This window comes from Miscanthus floridulus, chromosome 8 (assembly GCF_019320115.1).
Source record: "Miscanthus floridulus cultivar M001 chromosome 8, ASM1932011v1, whole genome shotgun sequence".
Classification (NCBI taxonomy): domain Eukaryota; kingdom Viridiplantae; phylum Streptophyta; class Magnoliopsida; order Poales; family Poaceae; genus Miscanthus; species Miscanthus floridulus.
In genome coordinates this window covers 51776998-51803104 of record NC_089587.1, presented here as the reverse complement: position 1 = coordinate 51803104, position 26107 = coordinate 51776998, and the positions used below count along the sequence as shown (strand labels likewise).

General features: G+C 40.1%; 2 protein-coding genes across 2 annotated transcripts; both read left to right on the top strand.

The window, feature by feature from the left end:
• The first annotated feature begins 5434 nt into the window (after positions 1 to 5434).
• LOC136472013 (germin-like protein 12-2) lies at positions 5435 to 6471 on the top strand. Its single transcript, XM_066469758.1, has 2 exons — positions 5435 to 5634; positions 5797 to 6471. The coding sequence occupies exons 1-2, from the start codon at positions 5517 to 5519 to the stop codon at positions 6363 to 6365; spliced, it is 687 nt and encodes a 228-aa protein (XP_066325855.1). The 5' UTR covers positions 5435 to 5516; the 3' UTR covers positions 6366 to 6471.
• A 16799-nt stretch (positions 6472 to 23270) lies between these two features.
• On the top strand, positions 23271 to 24299 carry LOC136472012 (germin-like protein 12-2). The gene is made up of 2 exons (XM_066469757.1): positions 23271 to 23457; positions 23620 to 24299. The coding sequence occupies exons 1-2, from the start codon at positions 23340 to 23342 to the stop codon at positions 24186 to 24188; spliced, it is 687 nt and encodes a 228-aa protein (XP_066325854.1). The 5' UTR covers positions 23271 to 23339; the 3' UTR covers positions 24189 to 24299.
• Positions 24300 to 26107: the final 1808 nt, after the last annotated feature.

Below are 26107 nucleotides of genomic sequence, written 5' to 3'. Positions count from 1 at the left end.
GAAGTCTCTGTTCCTTGTTAACCAATCACTAGATCGATTGATGCAGCATCTCCGATCAGTTGGAGGAGCCGCTTGTGAAACCCGATCTCGCCGCTATCTGCTTCAACGCCGACAATCGCTGTTCCTCATCTGGCATCGGTGATGACCTCCGCACGCCTCCGGTTAGTTTTCCCTCCTTGACCTGCACCCTGCTAGCTTCTTGAGCTCCTATACGATCATCAGTTGTTGCCGTGCGCCGTGCGTGCTCCCTGCTCCAGTTAGCTGTTCCAATTAGCTTGATGCATCACGTATATGTTTTTATGTCGTTTTCTTATAGAAAAAACAATCCAACAATATATAGAAATACACCACTTACAATCAATATGAACCTTAACCTTACCGTTTCTTCGTTCTAACTCCGATTTGATCCGTTCAACTTGCGCTAGGTTCGTAATTTCATAACCTACATGTTTATACTACTGTTAGATGTGTTTTCAACTTTTAAAATACGTGATTAGATTTAATCTATTATTTTATCAAGAAAATCTTGTGTAAATCATATCTTTTGCGTTTTAGATCTGTTTTGACCCATTCAAGTTGCGTTAGATTCATAGCGACGACATCTACGTGTTAGCAACAGTGGTTACCATATTACTATTTCTCAAATTTCATGGTTTAAATCATATCTTGATTAATAATTATGCAACTGGGTTTTGTAAATAAAATATGATTTGTTTTACTTTAGTTTTATAACTCAAATCCAAATTTGATTTAATCCAATTTATATAAGCTTTTATATAGTTAAATAAATGAAGCCTATAGTTTTCTTTTTCGTGTGTAAAGTAAATCTTTCGGTAGTTGTATCTTTTCAACCGTAGCTCCGATTAGCGTGTTTTCGCGTCTGTGTGTACGTAGCGAGACGTAGATTCGTTTTACAAACTTTTCATCTTGATTTTATGTTTGGTGTACTGTTCTAATTTAGATCTATTGTTTGCTTCATGTATGATTGTATGGATGCTTGTGTGGTGCTTTATGATTACGTCCAGTCGGTGAGATATACGTGGTGATCAAGAAGAAGAAGAACGTTAAAGATTAAAACTTACCGAAGGATCGGTGTTTAAGGCAAGTATAGCATGGGATCTTCCTTGTTGTCCTATACAACCTTTAATCACTTAATTCATACTGCATGTGCCTACCTTGACTGCCACAAAGTATTTCCTAGTACTTTGTTACCTTGTGGCCTTGTTACCTATGGGTATTGCACTGGGTAGTATGATGCTAGTGCTCAACTTCAACCATGATCTTGTAACTTGAATAATGTAATATGCAAGAAACACTAAAAGATGCTTTTTAGCAACATGGAACAAGGAGGCTAGGGCATTGGGCTATTTTATGGTGCTCTAGATTCCTCTCCCTAAGGACTTATCTGTAAGTGATTTATCCGAGACTTACAGTACAGTTGTGAGGGCTATATGGCTCTGGCTTTCGCTCAGTATGAGGGACCTTTTCTAGCTTGTTAGTGATTACATTTATTGGCGTAAGAATGGCTTGCCGAATCGGGTATAGGACAGCCTCTACTCTTATGTGTATAGCCGTGATGGAATTGTGCCATTCGATATGGGGTTCCTATATCTGTTCGCCGAGTGAATCTAATGGCCCTAACTTGTTAGACGAAACTTTGAAAGGCTTCATAGTGAACCCTGCCGACTTTCCTTGGTAGTGGGTCAAGAGGTTGGCCGCCTCGGGCGAAATGGTAAATCATGACTCACAGTGAAAGTGTACAACCTCAGCAGAGTGTAAAACCGGTATATCAGCCATGCTCACGGTCACGAGCGACCTTGGAACATTTATGGAATAGATGATGAACACTAGTGATATGGATGATGAAGATGCTCACTAATGGTTAATTGTTTATGCTATTCATTATTCATGTTTACCTGATCATGTGTTTACGTGGGCTTGTGGATAAATTTGATGCCAACCAATTGCTAAAAGATGACTCATTAAAAGCTAATCGCAGTTGAACCAGTGTCAACCTTTTGAGCCTCATGAACCCCATGTCATATTTGTTGAGTACGACTTGTACTTACGCTTGCTTTATTTTACACATATATGGAAAATCCCAGATGGGTACCAGATTGGCTAGAGTTTGGAAGAATTAGGCTGTGATCAACCAGTCAGTTGTCCCTGTGGATTTAGGTCTTTCCGTTGTCTATACTCTGAGGTTACATTCTTTATACTAATATGCAATGTATTTAAGCATTGTCTATTGATATTACCTTTATTTATAGCTATATGTGAGATTTGACTTCCTGGGCTCACATATGGTGCGTATCTGGTTTTGTTCTTAAAACCGGGTGCTACATAAACTATACTATCAACTGGTACATCACCGATGGTTAACTTAATCGACCAAGTAGGCCATGGAGCCACACGACCTATGTGTTCCACTACATGCATATAGTAAGTGAAATATCATACGTGGTCACATCCAATTCCAACGTTGTATTACTACTTAAGCTTAATTTAATACAAATTTTGCAAGACAAAAGTCCACACACACGAGAAGTCTAACCATCCAAATATACAGTAGTTTTTAAGGCACTATGTCAAAACAGCCAAAGGAGACGCCTTAATTAGTGACATGAAATTAAACACATGCCACTAATGTAAGATTAGTGGCACGGGTAATTTGTCGCTCAGGTCTCATAGGATCAGCCACAGCGCCATGGTTCCTGACTTATGGGGAGCATGGGTCTATCTTATGACCGCCTCTAGGTAGTGCTTTATTCTCGAGGTATCAAGAAGCTCGTGCTTCCCCTAGTGTACTCGTTGGAGCCCCTCGCACGGGCCAAGATCTTGGTTGGATAACTCCGTGATAGTCCCCGGGCCATCCCCACACGCAAGTGTCTTTGAAATGGCCAATCATGGACTGCTCCCTACCATCTTCAATATCGAACTTCCGGCTCAAACACCATGGGCCTCGTTCCTTCGGTACACCCGAGGTGGCCGCACCATAAACGTGGTTCTTGTGATATCGCAAGGTTAGAAGCCGCTAGGGTACAATAATGGTGCACGCACGAGCACTAAGCTTCAGAGGTATGCAAACCTCTTTACTAAGCCTAATGCAAGAGATAAAGCGGTTTTCTAACTAGCCTAACCCCACCAGGAGAATTCTAGTGACTGCCATGTCAGCTAGTCGTTGTCGACCATTGGACCTTTCTCCGGTGACCACCGAATAAATCCGGTGCACCTAAAACTTTCTTTGGCGCCGCCCTCTCTATCCATCGCCAGATTATTCCGGTGCCTATAAAAGCTTTTGCAAAGACTTCTTCATCGTCCTAGCCTTTTCTCCAGTCCTCCCTGGTCGCAACCACCAATGTTTTGTTGGTGTTTGTCTTGCCTACTTCTGTGTACCGCCCTTTTCATTTCTCCGTTGCTTGTAAAAAGAGGCATCACATGAGTTATCCGGTGCTCCTGTGCAGCACTCGTCTAGTTCCGTTTGTTTATGTCTTCTTGTCTGCCCTTCTTCTACTTTGGACTTTTTGCATGTCTTCCAGGTATGATCTCCATTATTGCTCCATGGCCTTCGCTGAGGTGATCTTTAAATGCATGACTAACCATCCCAAATATTACAGCGTACACTTGACATATTAGCATATATAAGCCACTATCACAGAGTATACAATCACTGTTGGCCGATCACTGCCGACTGCTTTGCAATCGGTAGGGATAAGGTTCGTAGCTTCAACCGGTTGTGATAGGATAGCTTTCATATATTGCCCAATGGTAACACAGACCGGCAGTGATTCTTTAGCCATGCACCTAAATTTTTGTTTCAACATGGTTGATGAAGCAGGATCACGGTCACGGTGCTTTTTTTGAGATCTACAACTTTCGTTTTTGCTATTTGTCCATCCGAGGTCGTTTAAAAAATTCAAATTTTAAACTTTTAGAAATTCAAACGTTAATGAAGGGCCAATATCATATCAGATGCAAAAAAAAAAAGTCACTATCCGAAGCAGCAAGACGTTAATGAAGGGCCAATGTCATATCAAAAAGTCTGGGATCTGGAGAATAGAAAAATAACATTTTGCTAATGTTGTGGCAATAGCAGGCTGCAGGCTAGCTTATGGGATGACCTCACTGGTGAAGCACGAAGGACAGATGACGGTTTGGTCTTGTACCGATAGATATATAAGCTTCACCAGATTAACTCAAAGTAAAGCGTGTGCGGTAGCTACCCTTTAGGCGTTTACCAAGTTTGTCCCAGCCTTGGTACGGAAGCATTCCACTCGATTCATTCATTTATGTTAACTCCCGAAAAAATGGTGACCAAGTAAACATTGGAAACACGAGGAGTTGACTCTTTCTGCTATATACTACCTCCGTCCCAAATTAATTGTCGTTTTAGGTTTCCATGCCATAAGTTTGACTAGATTTGTAGAAAACACGAGCAACATTTGTATTTCCAAACAAATTTATTATGAAAATAGATTTAACGATCTATCTAATGGTATTAATTGTGTATCATAAATATTAATATCTTTTTATATAAAATTAGTCGTCAAAGTTATTTCTCAGGAAGCGAGAACGACGGTTATTTTTGGGCAGAGGAAGTATGACTCAACTAGTGGTCACGAATGACGACATGGAGATTATTAAATAGTTGTGATCAAGGTGTAAAGTAAATAAAGATATTGTACATGTGTTATAGAGAGGCTTCCCCACTATTGACTCTTTCTATCTATTATTAGCGAGGATTTGACTCTTTCTATACGCATGTTAGCACAAGCATCGATGACTCTTTCTGTACCTCACGTATTAGTGTAAAGCTACTAAGAAGCAGTCAAGTGCTTGATCTAGTAAAGCGTGTACGACAGATGTTGGTTTCAGATATATAATTCCACAGTTCATACAAGCAAAAAAATGGTGACCAAATAAACATTGGAAACGTTAGTCGTCTGCTATATATGACTCATCAACCGGTCACGAAAGACGAAATATATGGAGATTGTTGGATAGTTATAATTATATGAAGTGCAAAAGGTAATAAAGATTTTATATGACGGTCATGTACTTTCGCATTGTTGACTATTTGTAAATTTTTTTGTGAGTTGACTCTTTCTATACCTATGTTAGCACAAGTAAAGATGGTACGCTTCAACCCAGACACCAAAAAACACAAAAGAAAACAAAGACTACACTTCCGTAATGCTGTGCTGCAAGCAAAGAGAACGTGCACGTTGATTTTGTTAGCCGTATGGTGCGTGTGAAAAAATTATTAAAAGCAAGGTAGGTGTGCGAAGTTGATATAAGACAACTGCCAAGACTGTTTCTTCAGTTCTGCTGAAAGGTTCGACTTAAGACTTATTAAGCCATTAATACGTACACGTCGCCACATGCTCTGTGGCAGGCTATATAACCTCACCATCCCCATGCCAAAAGCATCAACAAGACAGACACAAACACCACAAGCTAAGAAGCTCCATAGCTGAATTCAGAGAGCACAAACACAAAAGCGTGTGCAAAACCAAATGGCTGCCTCCACCTACTTCCTCCTCGTTGCTTTTGTAGCATTGGTCATTTCTCAGGCCACTGCCTCTGACCCTAGCCCGCTCCAAGACTTCTGTGTTGCCGACATACACTCTCCGGGTATGCATACTCTCGCTTTAAGTCATGCTGTTTTCTTATACTAATTCACTAATCAAATAAAAATCATTTGTTAAAACAAGCATCTACATACAACTAGCATTTCAAGGTATGGCCTAATCACCTGTTCTCCATCTAACTATTTGTCCTCGTCTATGCATACAGTGAAGGTGAATGGATTTGTTTGCAAGGACCCCATGGCAGTGAACGCCGATGACTTTTTCAAGGCAGCAAACCTTGACAAGCCTAGGGACACCATGAAAAGCAAGGTTGGATCCAATGTCACTTTGATCAATGTCATGCAGTTGCCTGGACTCAACACCCTGGGCATCTCGTTGGCTCGCATTGACTACGCACCATTAGGCGAAAATCCGCCACACACCCACCCACGTGCCACAGAGATCCTCACCGTGCTCGAGGGTACACTTTATGTTGGATTTGTCACCTCCAACACAGACAACGGTAACAAGCTATTCGCCAAGGTTCTCAACAAGGGTGACGTGTTTGTCTTCCCCCAAGGGCTCATACACTTCCAATTCAACCCGGTCCATGACAAGCCGGCTGTGGCAATCGCTGCACTAAGCAGCCAGAACCCTGGGGTTATTACTATTGCGAACGCAGTCTTTGGATCAAAGCCACCGATCTCAGATGATGTCTTGGCCAAGGCCTTCCAGGTGCAAAAGGGAACAATTGATTGGCTTCAAGCTCAGTTCTGGGAGAACAACCACTACTAAGTAAATCAAGACTCAGTTCATTATTGTATAGGAAGATATGCTTATATGCATTTTGCATACTCCTGTATCTATTCAGATATGCTATGCTACAGCCGATAATATTGAATAAATTGGAAGTTGTAACCAATTACTGTTTTTGTGTCTGTGCTGCAAGCTATACCACCATGTTCTTTTTGAATATTTAAAGTGACGTGAAGAGATCATATAAAATTTATTCAATATTGTATGTATATGATATGCCGTTACATAAACAAGATTTCAGGACGTAATTTGGAGATGAATATTCCATGGAGCCGTCCAAATTGCTAAGCTAAACTGTAACACCCTAAAATTTGAATTTCTGGAAATAGAGCTAAAATGATTTAATTTGGAATTTTGTGCTCATGAAAACATAGGAAAATAAAAATTTTCATTAATTTAAAATTTATCATAAGGTAGAAATGTGTTTGTTGCATTCATGCCGGTCGCACCTCATGTTTCTATGTGCAAAATATGTGTTTTTTATACGTTTAGGAGACGAATATCTATCTCTAGGAATTTTTCAGCTTCTTTCTGAAATTTAATTCCTACCTCCTTCACCTTAATCTTTATGTTCCAAGCTCCCAACAATCTTTTTATGAGCTCCAAATACTTTATTTGGGTTCATCATGTTCCAAAGTGTCTCTGATAATTTTCTCCAAATTTTCGGAGGTCTCGGAGTATTTTTCGTGGCTTAAATATTAATTCTGAACTTTTCTAGAATTATTTTATCCATGAAATTAATTAATTCCAAAAATAATAAATCTCTAATTTTTCCAAACGCTCAAAGCCGAGGTGCAATAATCCTAGTAAATCTCAAAGGCCCATGCAGGGGCTTTAATGTTTATTTAGGCACATTAGTTCAGGCGGATGGTGCAACGTCAATTAGTACCATAACGCTAGTTGACGGGGATGTGGGGAGTTTTTCTCCCTATATATATCTACCAACCCCTTGGGCAAAGCACACCAAAACTAGCGTATGGGGAGCCCCTAATTTAGAAAATCCCTCGTGTAGTAAATTATATTTTTCCCTCCTTCCCTCGCCGTTGCTGTCGCCACCGCGCTGCCCAGCCCGGCCATCATCTCCATCGTGCAACAAGTCGAGCCCACCCCTGCGCGCTGTTGCCATCGACCGCCGCCGGCCGTGCCTACGTCATCATGGGGAGATCCATCTATTGCCATCAACTTCATCTCCGGCAGTGCATGCAGACCATGCATCGTTTCGGTACGTTGCTATGCCTGGCCCGCCGATCTAGCTACCATCTGCTGTTGCCTGTGCCGAGCCGAAGCATGCAAATCGTCATGCATGACTGGAAAGCCACGTACGCTATCGGCATACGTATCCACTGGCCAAGCACTGCAGTCCACCGGAACCCTACGCTCCCTACGGCCATCATGGTCTCATCCGTCAACGCCAGAAAATACTGAGATCCATGAACAATAATCATCAACCGGCCGTAACGAACCAGGCAGCAATGCAGATCACGTATGTCACCGCTCATGGAACAGTCTGATATGATCGCAGTACGTACCTGCTCCTCTTTGAAGTCTCTGTTTCCTTTAACCCAATCACTAGATCATATTGATGCAGCATCTCCGATCAGTTGGAGGAGCCGCTTGTGAAACCCGATCTCGCCGCTATCTGCTTCAACGCCGACATCGCTATTCCTCATCTGGCATCGGTGAGGACCTCCGCACGCCTCCGGTTAGTTTTCCCTCCTTGACCTGCACCCTGCTAGCTTTCTTGAGCTCCTATACGATCATCAGTTGTTGCCGTGCGCCGTGCGTGCTCCCTGCTCCAGTTAGCTGTTCCAATTAGCTTGATGACATCATGTATATGTTTTATGGCCGTTTTCTTATAGAAAAACAAATCCAACAATACTATAAAAATACACCACTTACAATCAATAATGAATCCTTACCGTTTCTTCGTTCTAACTCCGATTTGATCCGTTCAACTTGCGCTAGGTTCGTAATTTCATAACCTACATGTTTATACTACTGTTAGATGTGTTTTTCAACTTTTAAAATACGTGATTAGATTTAATCTATTATTTTATCAAAGAAAATCTTGTGTAAATCATATCTTTTGTGTTTTAGATCTGTTTTGACCCATTCAAGTTGCGTTAGATTCATAGCGACGACATCTACGTGTTAGCAACAGTGGTTACCATATTACTATTTCTAAAATTTCATGGTTTAAATCATATCTTGATTAATAATTATGCAACTGGGTTTTGTAAATAAAATATGATTTGTTTTACTTTAGTTTTATAACTCAAATCCAAATTTGATTTAATCCAATTTATATAAGCTTTTATATAGTTAAATAAATGAAACCTATAGTTTTCTTTTTCGTGTGTAAAGTAAATCTTTCGGTAGTTGTATCTTTTCAACCGTAGCTCCGATTAGCGTGTTTTCGCGTCTGTGTGTACGTAGCGAGACGTAGATTCGTTTTACAAACTTTTCATCTTGATTTTATGTTTGGTGTATTGTTCTAATTTAGATCTATTATTTGCTTCATGTACGATTGTATGGATGCTTGTGTGGTGCTTTATGATTACGTCCAGTCGGTGAGATATACGTGGTGATCAAGAACAAGAAGAACGTTGAAGATTAAAGCTTACCGAAGGATCGGTGTTTAAGGCAAGTATAGCATCGGATCTTCCTTGTTGTCCTATACACCTTTAATCACTTAATTCATACTGCATGTGCCTACCTTGACTGCCACAAAGTATTTCCTAGTACTGTGTTACCTTGTGCCTTGTTACCTATGGGGTATTGCACTGGGTAGTATGATGCTAGTGCTCAACTTCAACCATGATCTTGTAACTTGAATAATGTAATATGCAAGAAACACTAAAAGATGCTTTTTAGCAACATGGAACAAGGAGGCTAGGGCATTGGACTATTTTATGGTGCTCTAGATTCCTCTCCCTAAGGACTTATCTGTAAGTGATTTATCCGAGACTTACAGTACAGCTGTGAGGGCTATATGGCTCTGGCTTTCGCTCAGTATGAGGACCTTTTCTAGCTTGTTAGTGGCTACCTTTATTGGCGTAAGAATGGCTTGCCGAATCAGGTATAGGACAGCCTCTACTCTTATGTGTATAGCCGTGATGGAATTGTACCATTCGATATGGGGTTCCTATATCTGTTCGCCAAATGAATCTAATGGCCCTAACTTGTTAGACGAAACTTTGAAAGGCTTCATAGTGAACCCTGCCGACTTTCCTTGGTAGTGGGTCAAGAGGTTGGCCGCCTCAGGCGAAATGGTAAATCATGACTCACAGTGAAAGTGTACAACCTCAGCAGAGTGTAAAACCGGTATATCAGCCATGCTCACTGTCACGAGCGGCCTTGGAACATTTATGGAATAGATGATGAACACTAGTGATATGGATGATGAAGATGCTCACTAATGGTTAATTGTTTATGTTATTCATTATTCATGTTTACCTGATCATGTGTTTACGTGGGCTTGTGGATAAATTTGATGCCAACCAATTGCTAAAAGATGACTCATTAAAAGCTAATCGCAGTTGAACCAGTGTCAACCTTTTGAGCCTCATGAACCCCATGTCGTATTTGTTGAGTACGACTCGTACTTACACTTACTTTATTTTACACATATATAGAAAAATCCCAGATGGGTACCAGATTGTTAGAGTTTGGAGGAATTAGGCTTGTGATCAACCAGTCATCCCTGTGGATTTAGGTCTTTCCGTTGTCTATACTCTGAGGTTACATTCTTTATACTAATATGCAATGTATTTAAGCATTGTCTATTGATATTACCTTTATTTATAGCTATATGTGAGATTTGACTTCCTGGGCTCACATATGGTGCGTATCTGGTTTTGTTATTAAAACCGGGTGCTACATAAACTATACTATCAACTGGTACATCACCGATGGTTAACTTAATCGACCAAGTAGGCCATGGAGCCACACGACCTATGTGTTCCACTACATGCATATAGTAAGTGAAATATCATACGTGGTCACATCCAATTCCAACGTTGTATTACTACTTAAGCTTAATTTAATACAAATTTTGCAAGACAAAAGTCCACACACACGAGAAGTCTAACCATCCAAATATACAGTAGTTTTTAAGGCACTATGTCAAAACAGCCAAAGGAGACGCCTTAATTAGTGACATGTAACACCCTAAAATTAGCAACTTTCTAAAAAGAGTAAAATGATTTCTGTTAATTGTTTTATGCTCATAAAAACATAGGTAAAAGAATTTTTTCTTTAAATTAAAATCCAACGTAAGGGTAACAACATGTTTGTGCATACATACCGTTGCATTGATACTTTTGTGATGAGTGGTTTGGAAAATAAATTCGAATCTCAATCTTTAAAATATTGCTTTCAAGTAGTGGTTTAAAAAGAATTTGAAAATTTGCAAAAACAAAAGTTAGATAAGATGCCTTGTTTTTGAAATCTAAAGTCTTGGAAAAGGTTTTAAGACACGTTAGGATGATGCCTCACTTTTCGGGAATCTTTCCGACCTTTTTCGGGATTAAATTCATATTTCTTGGAGTTTTATCTTTTTTCTTTATCAATGCGAAAGTCTTTTTCGGGAGCTAAACCACTTTGGTTGTGTTCCTTATCCTTTCATCTATTCCCAGGAATTTTTCTAGTATTTTTCGGAGCTCAGAGATATTTTTCGGAGCCTAAATAGTAATTCCTGATTTTCTGTAATTATTTTAATTCCGAAAATCAATATTTACTAAAATATCTCGGATTTCCAAAATATCCAAACCCTACGTATATATATATATATATGCCGGCGTAGCCCTCGACGCGAGGATTCCAGAAGTACAGCCCGTTTTTCGAGCCGCCACTCGTAGCCCCGCAGATCGGACGCCGAAGTTCTCCACAGCTAGGTTTCCGACGAACCTTCGGCGAGCTTTTCCGGCCATCTCGGACGTCTCCGGCGAAAACCGTCACCACCATGAGGTAGATCTCGTCGTCCTCTACACCGTCTTTCCATCCTTTTCGTGAATCCGTGCCTGTTTGACCGTTTCCCGTCTCATCTTTCTTTTCTCCGGCGAGGAGCAACCATGGCCGGCGTTCGTCTTTTGCGGCCACCCCGGCTCTGTGCGCTGTCGTTGGTGGGAATCACCTGCACCGCATCGGGCCCCACTGTGCCCCACGCCGCCGCCGACCCGCGCCCTAGCCCCTACCCCGTGAAGGAACAGCAGGCGCTGCTCTGGCAGGGCAGGCCGCCGCTGAGTCCTGCACGGTCGTGCAGACCAACCGGCTCCACCCGGCCTGCATCAACTGCGGTCTGGCGCCTCCGGTCAGCCGGCTGCTGCCGCAGGCCGAGGCCTCTCTCTCCCCGCCCAGCGCGTGAGCAGCAGCACCCCCATGGCTGCCATGGCCATGTTCTATACGTGAAGATCACAAGGAAGAATATGACTATATTTACGGTATTGCCACCGGTTCGTTTAATCTCCGTGGTTTCTTCGTTTTAATTCCGTTTCAGTTCGTTCCAGTTGCGTTAGTTTCGTGTCGTCGAGATCTACGCAGTAGAGTTATTAGTTTTTATATCACATGTTTATGAATTTATTTTATTAAAATATTAATTGTGTCTATAATTAATTAATCGCTGATTAATTAAAGTCGATTTAGGTTTTTGATGTCGATTCGATTGCACGAGTTTCATCGCAGTGTGTGATACGTGTTTGCAGCGATGATTAACATATCTCACATCTTGGAGATTTATAAGTTGAATATTAATTTGATTAAGGATTATTCAATAACTTGTTAATTAAGAGCAATTTAAGTTCTAATTTCGTTTTGCACCGTTTAAGTTGCGTTTGGTACGTGCTGACGTGAATGATATGTTAGGGGCAATGTTTTTCATGTCACATGATTTTTCATATATAGCTAAATATTAAATTGGTTAACATGCTTATAATTAGTTTTATAACTAGAAACAATATAGGTTTTGTATTCCGGTGATTATACATAACCTGTTAATCTGATTAATCAGTAACTTCAGTACAGTCTTAGATTATAATTAGTTGAATGTTGCATATGTGTTAAATATGAATAGATGCCCTCACATGATTTATGTTTTTAATTTATAGATGTTTAAATGACTAAAAGTATATATATAATCTTTTATAATTATAAAATATGGCGTATGCCAACATTAATGCCTTTTTAATTATGACTTGCTTAGATCAATTATGAGACATAATATAATTGTTCTATTAGTTGCTCTCACATGTTCTATATTTCTAAAGTAAAGTTTAAATACTTTATATAATATGAGATATGTTGATTAATAAAATATGATTAATTAGTGACGTAAACATGTATGTCTTTAAATTGTAATTTGCCAAGTTTAAATGTGACATATATACTTTGAATATATATACTCTCATTTGTTATTATATTTCAATTTAATTTGCATAAATGATATCAAGATATTTATAATTAAGATATGATTAATTTATCTTAGTTTTCTAAATCTAATAACTCAAGTATAAAATGACTTAACTCAATTTTAGATATTCCCCTGAGATATCTTATACATATTTTATGATCATTAAAATAGATAAAGCATATAGTTTTCTTTCCAACGTAAATCCTTCGATAGATGTTTCTGTTTTATCGTAGCTCCGATTAGTGTGCCTTTCGCGTGTGTGTGATCGTAGCAATACGTAGATTAGATTTCGAATCTTTTCATTGATTGGTGTATTGTTCTAATCTAGTATGTTTGCTATGCATGCTTGTTCGGATGCTTGTGTGGTGCTTTCGGTCTTGTCCAGTCGGTGAGTTTTGTGTTGGTGATCTATAAGAAGTTGGAGAAGAAGAAGAAGAAGAAGAAAATGTTGAAGATTAAAGCTTACCGAAGGATCGGTGTTTAAGGCAAGTATAGTTTGGGTTTTCTTTCTGTGACCATGATCTTGAAGCTTGATTAATGAATATGCTATAAACACAAGAGATGACTTGTTAGCAACAACAGGAGGGTTAAATTCCCTCTCCACAAGGTCTCATTCGTAAGTGATCATCCGAGACTTACAGTACAGCTGTGAGGGCTATATGGCTCTGGCTCTAGTTGCTTGGGAGACCTTTTCTAGCAGGCTTAGAGGATACTGCGAGTTGGGTATAGGACAGCCTCTGTCCTATTGTGCCTTGCTATGGAAGCGGCCTTTTAATGGAAGGGGGGTTCCTATATCCGATGACCCTACGGCCCTTCCTGGTTAGACGAACTTCTGAGTAGCTTTATATGATTTCCGGTGTTTGGACCTTGCAAACCCGTACATTTGGAAATCATGACTCATAGTGAAAGTGTACACCTCTGCGCAGAGTTTAATAAACTGATATATCAGCCGTGCTCGCGGTCACGGGCGGCCAAGGGATTCTTACGCCAAAGATGAGCACTTGTTAAATCATGCTTAACTGAGTTATTTAAGCTATTTATTATTCAATTACACTTGATCATGTGGTTATGGATTACAATACCTTGTTGCTATATTTGTTGAGTTCGACATGGACTCACTCTTGCAATTTTCCCCACACCTCAGGCCGGATAATAGTTTGTCAGAGACTTGAGAAGTTAGGCTTGTGATCAACCAGTCAGTTGGATCCCGGGGAGTGAAGTCTGCACCCGGAGATCAAAGTTGTCTATCCATTGATTGCTTTCTAAGGTTATTTCTTTTGCTAAGTTCGCTATATATTAAGCATTGTGAATTGATACTGCCCCTTTATTTGTAGCTATATGTGAGGTTTGATTACCAGGGCTCACATATGGTGTGCATTCGGCTTGTCCTTAAAACCGGGTGTTACAAGTGGTATCAGAGCAATGCTGACTGTAAGACGCAAGCCTAGTAGAAACTGGTCGTGCTAAGGTTTACAAGTTACAGCAAAAATCCTTGTTCTATAAATCTTAATATTTTCTTCTCTACTACATTCTTACCCTTGATATTCGTTCCCTCCTTGATGCTTCTTTAAAAGCTTTTTGTTCCCATCTACTCCTTGCTTTGATATGCTTTTAGAATCTTGTCTTACCACCTTCTCGCGCAATTCGAAGTTAAGCTATAGGATCTTTACCCATAATATTAAGAAGACGATAGAATCGCAAGTTTAAGTCAATGATTGAATTGTGCACCCTAATTGCTTGTTGGCTTGTCATTATGATTATGTTTTGTTTTGAATCTTTGTAATGAGTGCAATGATTTTGTGGTATTTTCCACAAATTCATTTAGTTTATAAGCATAAGACATAAGGATTAATGAATAGATAGTTGGGTTTTGGTTTTCTTCTGTTTTCCTATCCTATCTTTCTGGAGTAACCTATCATCTTTGGTTTATATCTCTATTCTTGGGTAATTAAAAATCATGACAAAATTCTGGAGAACAGTAGACTTCAACATGTTTCTTTGACTGCAAGAATCACCCTGATATCTAATTTGGTTATGGAGTTATCAAAATCTCAAGAGGATATAGCTGTGCTGACTGAGATCTGGAGCAGTATGTGGTTTTCTGGTTATATCACAATACCTGTTCGAGAAAATGTTACAAAATTTCTATGGGATCAACTGGACTTCTATACCTATCATATGCCTCCGAATTCACCCTCATAGCTATTTTAATTTGGGAAATATAGTCATCACAAGTTGAAGTTTCTGTGCAGTCTGAAACCTGGAACAGTTTCTGTTGTGCACTATTTTCGACCAACTTAGCTGTAGAATCTGGAGAAGTCTTCTACATGAAAGTTATAAAGGATTTAATGAGCTTTCCAACGGTGTAAAGTACAACATTATTGGATTTACAGAACAGGAATTATAGTAGTTTTACTGCACTGCTGTTTTTCTACTCGCGGATAAACTGAGGTTACTTGTTCCTACTTATACACATGAGTTCCTCTTGGTTATCAATGGTCATACTGATAAGTTAACTCACTTAGAAGAAGATTCAAGCTATCCTTTGGCGCCCTACTTGATCTTTTCTTAAGGGGGGTAGCCAAGGCATAAAGGAATCGCAAGATGGGGGTCTCATATAATCTAGAGCTTCACTTGGAAGTGTCGGTTATTCCTACGGTTGAGGAATCACTATCAGACACAAGGATCTTTGTTCAAGATTGTTAACAGGTTGGATCATCTACAAGGAGCTCAAATATTTTGTCAAGATTGGTCTTCGCTTCAAGCTATCATTACTTGGGAGTTCAATCTTCAACTCAAGACAAGTTGGCACTGATGGCATATGAAAATATGATGATTGGACTTCTCTACAGTTGGTTCTTTGGCAACTTAAGTGAGTTTAGTTTGGATGGAGTTCTCTTTTTTGTTGTGGGATGTCTCTAATGATAGAATTATACGGACAATCACTCAAAAGAGATGTGTTGAGCTAGAACCCGCTTAAGTATGCAAGAGTGATTCAGAATTCCTCGGAATGGTAAGATTCTATCACACGTTCATTAGAGGTATTATAGTGTTGAACACAAGAGTTTCTTTTATAAAGCGGTTGGCAAGGATATGGATGTGCTCTATGTAAGAAAAGCAGTGAATTATGCATCAAGTCAACTATGGAGGCTTGAGATGGGCTATTTGACATATGAGATCTGGAGATATCCATTGTGGAGCATAGTGGTATTATCTACTTGGACATGAAGAGTGATATCTACGTGAATCATAAGAATCTAAGGGACACTTTCAGTAAGTTGGTTTGAGATTGTGACATCAGTGTTGGGTTCAATTAACCAAATGTTTTTGGTTTAGAAGTATGTGTTATCTTTAGAAGAAATAAAAGTCGTTGTCAATGCCGTTAGCAAATTGGAAGAGCTATGCTAAGAATATTGAATGACACCATGGATTAAGTTTTGTGTTTAAGAGTCACAACTCAACCTGAGCATATATATAGTTAATAGTGTTTTGAAGTTGGAATCTATTTTGGACCAAGAGAGTAATACATGAGGATCAATTGGAATATGGATGTATGAAGTGGTCGATTTGATATCTTGGACTAAAAAAATCTAGCAAGACATGTTGAGAAGTATTGTGTTACATTTTGGAATTAGTGAGGACAAGAGTTTGTCACTCAATGGATTCCAAAGTGGTCTTTGTGAGAAGCATATGGAGTGTCAGTGTGAAGAATAAGCTAGCACCCAGCTGCAACAGTTCATTGAGGTTGTTAAAAAGGAAAAGCAAAGAGGCCTAACAATTGGAAGAGTACCAGAGAGTTGGTTTGTGGATACTTGAGAGTTAATTAGAGGGCCTATCAACATCTGGGGATCAGCGAGTATGCTATTTGGAGTAAAAGTAATAGGTGTGCAAAGTCAAGAGAAATCTTTGTCAAGACGGTGGAACTACTCGAGAAAGTGAAGAAGATCCAATGGCAGTGTGCATTCCAGTGTCTTGATCATCATCTTCCGAATCTCGAGGACGAGATTCATCTTAAGGGGGTAGAATTGTAACACCCTAAAATTAGCTACTTTCTAAAAAGAGTAAAATGATTTATGTTAATTGTTTTATGCTCATAAAAACATAGGTAAAAGAAATTTTTCTTTAATTTAAAATCCAACATAAGGGTAACAACATGTTTGTGCATACATACCATTGCATTGATACTTTTGTGATGAGTGGTTTGGAAAATAAATTCAAATCTCAATCTTTAAAATATTGCTTTCAAGTAGTGGTTTAAAAAGAATTTGAAAATTTGCAAAAACAAAAGTTAGATAAGATGCCTTGTTTTTAAAATCTAAAGGCTTGGAAAAGGTTTTAAGACACGTTAGGATGATGCCTCACTTTTTGGGAATCTTTCCGACCTTTTTCGGGATTAAATTCATATTTCTTAGAGTTTTATCTTTTTCCTTGATCAATGCAAAAGTCTTTTTCGGGAGCTAAACCACTTTGGTTGTGTTCCTTATCCTTTCATCTATTCCCAAGAATTTTTCTAGTATTTTTCGGAGCTCAGAGATATTTTTCGGAGCCTAAATAGTAATTCTCGATTTTCTGTAATTATTTTAATTCCGAAAATCAATATTTACTAAAATATCTCGGATTTCCAAAATATCCAAACCCTACGTATATATATATATATATATATATATATATATATATATATATATATATATATATATATATATATATATATATATATATGCCGGCGTAGCCCTCGACGCGAGGATTCCAGAAGTACATCCTGTTTTTCGAGCCGCCACTCGTAGCCCCGCAGATCGGACGCCGAAGTTCTCCACAGTTAGGTTTCCGGCGAACCTTCGGCGAGCTTTTCCGGCCATCTCGGACGTCTCCGGCGAAAACCGTCACCACCATGAGGTAGATCTCGTCGTCCTCTACACCGTCTTTCCATCCTTTTTGCGAATCCGTGCCTGTTTGACCGTTTCCCATCTCATCTTTCTTTTCTCCGGCGAGGAGCAACCATGGCCGGCGTTCGTCTTTTGCGGCCACCCCGGCTCTGTGCGCTGTCGTCGGTGGGAATCACCTGCGCCGCATCGGGCCCCACTGTGCCCCACGCCGCCGCCGACCCGCGCCCCAGCCCCTGCCCCGTGAAGGAACAGCAGGCGCTGCTCTGGCAGGGCAGGCCACCGCTGAGTCCTGCACGGTCGTGCAGACCAACCGGCTCCACCCGGCCTGCATCAACTGCGGTCTGGCGCCTCCGGTCAGCCGGCTGCTGCCGCAGGCCAAGGCCTCTCTCTCCCCGCCCAGCGCGTGAGCAGCAGCACCCCCATGGCTGCCATGGCCATGTTCTGTACGTGAAGATCACAAGGAAGAATATGACTATATTTACGGTATTGCCACCGGTTCATTTAATCTCCGTGGTTTCTTCGTTTTAATTCCGTTTCAGTTCGTTCTAGTTGCGTTAGTTTCGTGTCGTCGAGATCTACGCAGTAGAGTTATTAGTTTTTATATCACATGTTTATGAATTTATTTTATTAAAATATTAATTGTGTCTATAATTAATTAATCGCTGATTAATTAAAGTCGATTTAGGTTTTTGATGTCGATTCGATTGCACGAGTTTCATCGTAGTGTGTGATACGTGTTTGCAGCGATGATTAACATATCTCACATCTTGGAGATTTATAAGTTGAATATTAATTTAATTAAGGATTATTCAATAACTTGTTAATTAAGAGCAATTTAAGTTCTAATTTCGTTTTGCACCGTTTAAGTTGCGTTTGGTATGTGCTGACGTGAATGATATGTTAGGGGCAATGTTTTTCATGTCACATGATTTTTCATATATAGCTAAATATCAAATTGGTTAACATGCTTATAATTAGTTTTATAACTAGAAACAATATAGGTTTTGTATTCCGGTGATTATACATAACCTGTTAATCTGATTAATCAGTAACTTCAGTACAGTCTTAGATTATAATTAGTTGAATGTTGCATATGTGTTAAATATGAATAGATGCCCTCACATGATATATGTTTTTAATTTATAGATGTTTAAATGACTAAAAGTATATATATAATCTTTTATAATTATAAAATATGACGTATGCCAACATTAATGCCTTTTTAATTATGACTTGCTTAGATCAATTATGAGACATAATATAATTGTTCTATTAGTTGCTCTCACATGTTCTATATTTCTAAAGTAAAGTTTAAATACTTTATATAATATGAGATATGTTGATTAATAAAATATGATTAATTAGTGACGTAAACATGTATGTCTTTAAATTGTAATTTGCCAAGTTTAAATGTGACATATATACTTTGAATATATATACTCTCATTTGTTATTATATTTCAATTTAATTTGCATAAATGATATCAAGATATTTATAATTAAGATATGATTAATTTATCTTAGTTTTCTAAATCTAATAACTCAAGTATAAAATGACTTAACTCAATTTTAGATATTCCCCTGAGATATCTTATACATGTTTTATGATCATTAAAATAGATAAAGCATATAGTTTTCTTTCCAACGTAAATCCTTCGATAGATGTTTCTGTTTTATCATAGCTCCGATTAGTGTGCCTTTCGCGTGTGTGTGATCGTAGCAATATGTAGATTAGATTTCGAATCTTTTCATTGATTGGTGTATTGTTCTAATCTAGTATGTTTGCTATGCATGCTTGTTCGGATGCTTGTGTGGTGCTTTCGGTCTTGTCCAGTCGGTGAGTTTTGTGTTGGTGATCTATAAGAAGTTGGAGAAGAAGAAGAAGAAGAAGAAGAAAACGTTGAAGATTAAAGCTTACCGAAGGATCGGTGTTTAAGGCAAGTATAGTTTGGGTTTTCTTTCTGTGACCATGATCTTGAAGCTTGATTAATGAATATGCTATAAACACAAGAGATGACTTGTTAGCAACAACAGGAGGGTTAAATTCCCTCTCCACAAGGTCTCATTTGTAAGTGATCATCCGGGACTTACAGTACAGCTGTGAGGGCTATATGGCTCTGGCTCTAGTTGCTTGGGAGACCTTTTCTAGCAGGCTTAGAGGATACTGCGAGTTGGGTATAGGACAGCCTCTGTCCTGTTGTGCCTTGCTATGGAAGCGGCCTTTTAATGGAAGTGGGGTTCCTATATCCGATGACCCTGCGGCCCTTCCCGGTTAGACGAACTTCTGAGTAGCTTTATATGATTTCCGATGTTTGGACCTTGCAAACCCGTACATTTGGAAATCATGACTCACAGTGAAAGTGTACACCTCTGCGCAGAGTTTAATAAACTGATATATCAGCCGTGCTCACGGTCACGGGCGACCAAGGGATTCTTACGCCAAAGATGAGCACTTGTTAAATCATGCTTAACTGAGTTATTTTAAGCTATTTATTATTCAATTACACTTGATCATGTGGTTATGGATTACAATACCTTGTTGCTATATTTGTTGAGTTCGACATGGACTCACTCTTGCAATTTCCCCCACACCTCAGGCCGGATAATAGTTTGTCAGAGACTTGAGAAGTTAGGCTTGTGATCAACCAGTCAGTTGGATCCAGGGGAGTGAAGTCTGCACCCGGAGATCAGAGTTGTCTATCCATTGATTGCTTTCTAAGGTTATTTCTTTTGCTAAGTTCGCTATATATTAAGCATTGTGAATTGATACTGCCCCTTTATTTGTAGCTATATGTGAGGTTTGATTACCAGGGCTCACATATGGTGTGCATTCGGCCTGTCCTTAAAACCGGGTGTTACATGACATGAAATTAAACACATGCCACTAATGTAAGATTAGTGGCGCGGGTAATTTGTCGCTTAGGTCTCACAGGATCAGCCACAGCGCCACGGTTCCTGACTTATGGGGAGCATGGGTCTATCTTATGACCGCCTCTAAGTAGTGCTTTATTCTCGAGGTATCAAGAAGCTCGTGCTTCCCCTAGTGTACTCGTTGGAGCCCCTCGCACGGGCCAAGATCTTGGTTGGATAACTCCGTGGATAGTCCCCGGGCCATCCCCACACGCAAGTGTGTCTTCGAAATGGCCAATCGTGGACTGCTCCCTACCATCTTCAATATCGAGCTTCCGGCTCAAACACCATGGGCCTCGTTCCTTCGGTACACCAGAGGTGGCCGCACCATAAACGTGGTTCTTGTGATATCGCAAGGTTAGAAGCCGCTAGGGTACAATAATGGTGCACGCACGAGCACTAAGCTTCAGAGGTATGCAAACCTCTTTTACTAAGCCTAATGCAAGAGATAAAGCGGTTTTCTAACTAGCCTAACCCCACCAGGAGAATTCTAGTGACTGCATGTCAGCTAGTCGTTGCCGACCATTGGACCTTTCTCCGGTGACCACCGAATAAATCCGGTGCACCTAAAACTTTCTTTGGCGCCGCCCTCTCTATCCATCGCCAGATTATTCCGGTGCCTATAAAAGCTTTTGCAAAGACTTCTTCATCGTCCTAGCCTTTTCTCCAGTCCTCCCTGGTCGCAACCACCAATGTTTTGTTGGTGTTTGTCTTGCCTACTTCTGTGTACCGCCCTTTTCATTTCTCCGTTGCTTGTAAAAAGAGGCATCACAGGAGTTATCCGGTGCTCCTGTGCAGCACTCGTCTAGTTCCGTTTGTTTATGTCTTCTTGTCTGCCCTTCTTCTACTTTGGACTTTTTGCATGTCTTCCAGGTATGATCTCCATTATTGCTCCATGGCCTTCGCTGAGGTGATCTTTAAATGCATGACTAACCATCCCAAATATTACAGCGTACACTTGACATATTAGCATATATAAGCCACTATCACAGAGTATACAATCACTGTTGGTCGATCACTGCCGACTGCTTTGCAATCGGTAGGGATAAGGTTCGTAGCTTCAACCGGTTGTGATAGGATAGCTTTCATATATTGCCCAATGGTAACACAGACCGGCAGTGATTCTTTAGCCATGCACCTAAATTTTTGTTTCAACATGGTTGATGAAGCAGGATCACGGTCACGGTGCTTTTTTTGAGATCTACAACTTTCATTTTTGCTATTTGTCCATCCGAGGTCGTTTAAAAATTCAAATTTTAAACTTTTAGAAATTCAAACGTTAATGAAGGGCCAATATCATATCCGATGCAAAAAAAAAGTCACTATCCGATGCAGCAAGACGTTAATGAAGGGCCAATGTCATATCAAAAAGTCTGGGATCTGGAGAATAGAAAAATAACATTTTGCTAATGTTGTGGCAATAGCAGGCTGCAGGCTAGCTTATGGGATGACCTCACTGGTGAAGCACGAAGGACAGATGACGGTTTGGTCTTGTACCGATAGATATAGAAGCTTCACCAGATTAACTCAAAAGTAAAGCGTGTGCGGTAGCTACCCTTTAGGCGTTTACCAAGTTTGTCCCAGCCTTGGTACGGAAGCATTCCACTCGATTCATTAATTGTCGTTTTGGGTTTCCGTGCCATAAGTTTGACTAGATTTGTAGAAAACACGAGCAACATTTGTATTTCCAAACAAATTTATTATGAAAATAGATTTAAAGATCTATCTAATGGTATTAATTGTGTATCATAAATATTAATATCTTTTTATATAAAATTAGTCGTCAAAGTTATTTCTCAGGAAGCGAGAACGACGGTTATTTTTGGGCAGAGGAAGTATGACTCAACTAGTGGTCACGAATGACGACATGGAGATTATTAAATAGTTGTGATCAAGGTGTAAAGTAAATAAAGATATTGTACATGTGTTATAGAGAGGCTTCCCCACTATTAACTCTTTCTATCTATTATTAGCGAGGATTTGACTCTTTCTATACGCATGTTAGCACAAGCATCGATGACTCTTTCTGTACCTCACGTATTAGTGTAAAGCTACTAAGAAGCAGTCAAGTGCTTGATCTAGTAAAGCGTGTACGACAGATGTTGGTTTCAGATATATAATTCCCCAGTTCTCACAAGCAAAAAAAATGGTGACCAAATAAACATTGGAAACGTTAGTCGTCTGCTATATATGACTCGTCAACCGGTCACGAAAGACGGAATATATGGAGATTGTTGGATAGTTATAATTATATGAAGTGCAAAAGGTAATAAAGATTTTATATGACGGTCATGTACTTTCGCATTGTTGACTATTTGTAAATTTTTTTGTGAGTTGACTCTTTCTATACCTATGTTAGCACAAGCAAAGATGGTACGCTTGAACCCAGACACCAAAAAACACAAAAAGAAAACAAAGACTACACTTCCGTAATGCTGTGCTGCAAGCAAAGAGAACGTGCACGTTGATTTTGTTAGCCGTATGGTGCGTGTGAAAAAATTATTAAAAGCAAGGTAGGTGTGCGAAGTTGATATAAGACAACTGCCAAGACTGTTTCTTCAGTTCTGCTGAAAGGTTCGACTTAAGACTTATTAAGCCATTAATACGTACACGTCGCCACATGCTCTGTGGCAGGCTATATAACCTCACCATCCCCATGCCAAAAGCATCAACAAGATAGACACAAACACCACAAGCTAAGAAGCTCCATAGCTGAATTCAGAGAGCACAAACACAAAAGCGTGTGCAAAACCAAATGGCTGCCTCCACCTACTTCCTCCTCGTTGCTTTTGTAGCATTGGTCATTTCTCAGGCCACTGCCTCTGACCCTAGCCCGCTCCAAGACTTCTGTGTTGCCGACATACACTCTCCGGGTATGCATACTCTCGCTTTAAGTCATGCTGTTTTCTTATACTAATTCACTAATCAAATAAGAATCATTTGTTAAAACAAGCATCTACATACAACTAGCATTTCAAGGTATGGCCTAATCACCTGTTCTCCATCTAACTATTTGTCCTCGTCTATGCATACAGTGAAGGTGAATGGATTTGTTTGCAAGGACCCCATGGCAGTGAACGCCGATGACTTTTTCAAGGCAGCAAACCTTGACAAGCCTAGGGACACCATGAAAAGCAAGGTTGGATCCAATGTCACTTTGATCAATGTCATGCAGTTGCCTGGACTCAACACCCTGGGCATCTCGTTGGCTCGCATTGACTACGCACCATTAGGCGAAAATCCACCACACACCCACCCACGTGCCACAGAGATCCTCACCGTGCTCGAGGGTACACTTTATGTTGGATTTGTCACCTCCAACACAGACAACGGTAACAAGCTATTCGCCAAGGTTCTCAACAAGGGTGACGTGTTTGTCTTCCCCCAAGGGCTCATACACTTCCAATTCAACCCGGTCCATGACAAGCCGGCTGTGGCAATCGCTGCACTAAGCAGCCAGAACCCTGGGGTTATTACTATTGCGAACGCAGTCTTTGGATCAAAGCCACCGATCTCAGATGATGTCTTGGCCAAGGCCTTCCAGGTGCAAAAGGGAACAATTGATTGGCTTCAAGCTCAGTTCTGGGAGAACAACCACTACTAAGTAAATCAAGACTCAGTTCATTATTGTATAGGAAGATATGCTTATATGCATTTTGCATACTCCTGTATCTATTCAGTTATGCTATGCTACAGCCGATAATATTGAATAAATTGGAAGTTGTAACCAATTACTGTTTTTGTGTCTGTGCTGCAAGCTATACCACCATGTTCTTTTTGAATATTTAAAGTGACGTGAAGAGATCATATAAAATTTATTCAATATTGTATGTATATGATATGCCGTTACATAAACAAGATTTCAGGACGTAATTTGGAGATGAATATTCCATGGAGCCGTCCAAATTGCTAAGCTAAACTGTAACACCCTAAAATTTGAATTTCTGGAAATAGAGCTAAAATGATTTAATTTGGAATTTTGTGCTCATTAAAACATAGGAAAATAAAAATTTTCATTAATTTAAAATTTATCATAAGGTAGAAATGTGTTTGTTGCATTCATGCCGGTCGCACCTCGTGTTTCTATGTGCAAAATGTGTGTTTTTTATACGTTTAGGAGACGAATATCTATCTCTAGGAATTTTTCAGCTTCTTTCTGAAATTTAATTCCTACCTCCTTCACCTTAATCTTTATGTTCCAAGCTCCCAACAATCTTTTTATGAGCTCCAAATACTTTATTTGGGTTCATCATGTTCCAAAGTGTCTCTGATAATTTTCTCCAAATTTTCGGAGGTCTCGGAGTATTTTTCGTGGCTTAAATATTAATTCTGAACTTTTCTAGAATTATTTTATCCATGAAATTAATTAATTCCAAAAATAATAAATCTCTCATTTTTCCCAACGCTCAAAGCCGAGGTGCAATAATGCTAGTAAATCTCAAAGGCCCATGCAGGGGCTTTAATGTTTATTTAGGCACATTAGTTCAGGCGGATGGTGCAACGTCAATTAGTACCATAAGGCTAGTTGATGGGGATGTGGGGAGTTTTTCTCCCTATATATATCTACCAACCCCTTGGGCAAAGCACACCAAAACTAGCGTATGGGGAGCCCCTAATTTAGAAAATCCCTCGTGTAGTAAATTATATTTTTCCCTCCTTCCCTCGCCGTTGCTGTCGCCACCGCGCTGCCCAGCCCGGCCATCATCTCCATCGTGCAACAAGTCGAGCCCACCCCTGCGCGCTGTTGCCATCGACCGCCGCCGGCCGTGCCTACGTCATCTTGGGGAGATCCATCTATTGCCATCAACTTCATCTCCGGCAGTGCATGCAGACCATGCATCGTTTCGGTACGTTGCTATGCCTGGCCCGCCGATCTAGCTACCATCTGCTGTTGCCTGTGCCGAGCAGAAGCATGCAAACCGTCATGCATGACTGGAAAGCCACGTACGCTATCGGCATACGTATCCACTGGCCAAGCACTGCAGTCCACCGGAACCCTACGCTCCCTACGGCCATCATGGTTTCATCCGTCAACGCCAGAAAATACTGAGATCCATGAACAATAATCATCAACCGGCCGTAACGAACCAGGCAGCAATGCAGATCACGTATGTCACCGCTCATGGAACAGTCTGATATGATCGCAGTACGTACCTGCTCCTCTTTGAAGTCTCTGTTTCCTTTAACCCAATCACTAGATCATATTGATGCAGCATCTCCGATCAGTTGGAGGAGCCGCTTGTGAAACCCGATCTCGCCGCTATCTGCTTCAACGCCGACATCGCTATTCCTCATCTGGCATCGGTGAGGACCTCCGCACGCCTCCGGTTAGTTTTCCCTCCTTGACCTGCACCCTGCTAGCTTTCTTGAGCTCCTATACGATCATCAGTTGTTGCCGTGCGCCGTGCGTGCTCCCTGCTCCAGTTAGCTGTTCCAATTAGCTTGATGACATCATGTATATGTTTTATGGCCGTTTTCTTATAGAAAAACAAATCCAACAATACTATAAAAATACACCACTTA

Excerpts from the sequence above, each read along its gene's own strand:
- LOC136472013 (XM_066469758.1), top strand. The coding sequence starts at position 5,517 with ATGGCTGCCTCCACCTACTTCCTCCTCGTTGCTTTTGTAGCATTGGTC. Across the intron at positions 5,635-5,796 it reads TGCCGACATACACTCTCCGG|TGAAGGTGAATGGATTTGTT; the intron begins GTATGCATACTC and ends CTATGCATACAG.
- LOC136472012 (XM_066469757.1), top strand. The coding sequence starts at position 23,340 with ATGGCTGCCTCCACCTACTTCCTCCTCGTTGCTTTTGTAGCATTGGTC. Across the intron at positions 23,458-23,619 it reads TGCCGACATACACTCTCCGG|TGAAGGTGAATGGATTTGTT; the intron begins GTATGCATACTC and ends CTATGCATACAG.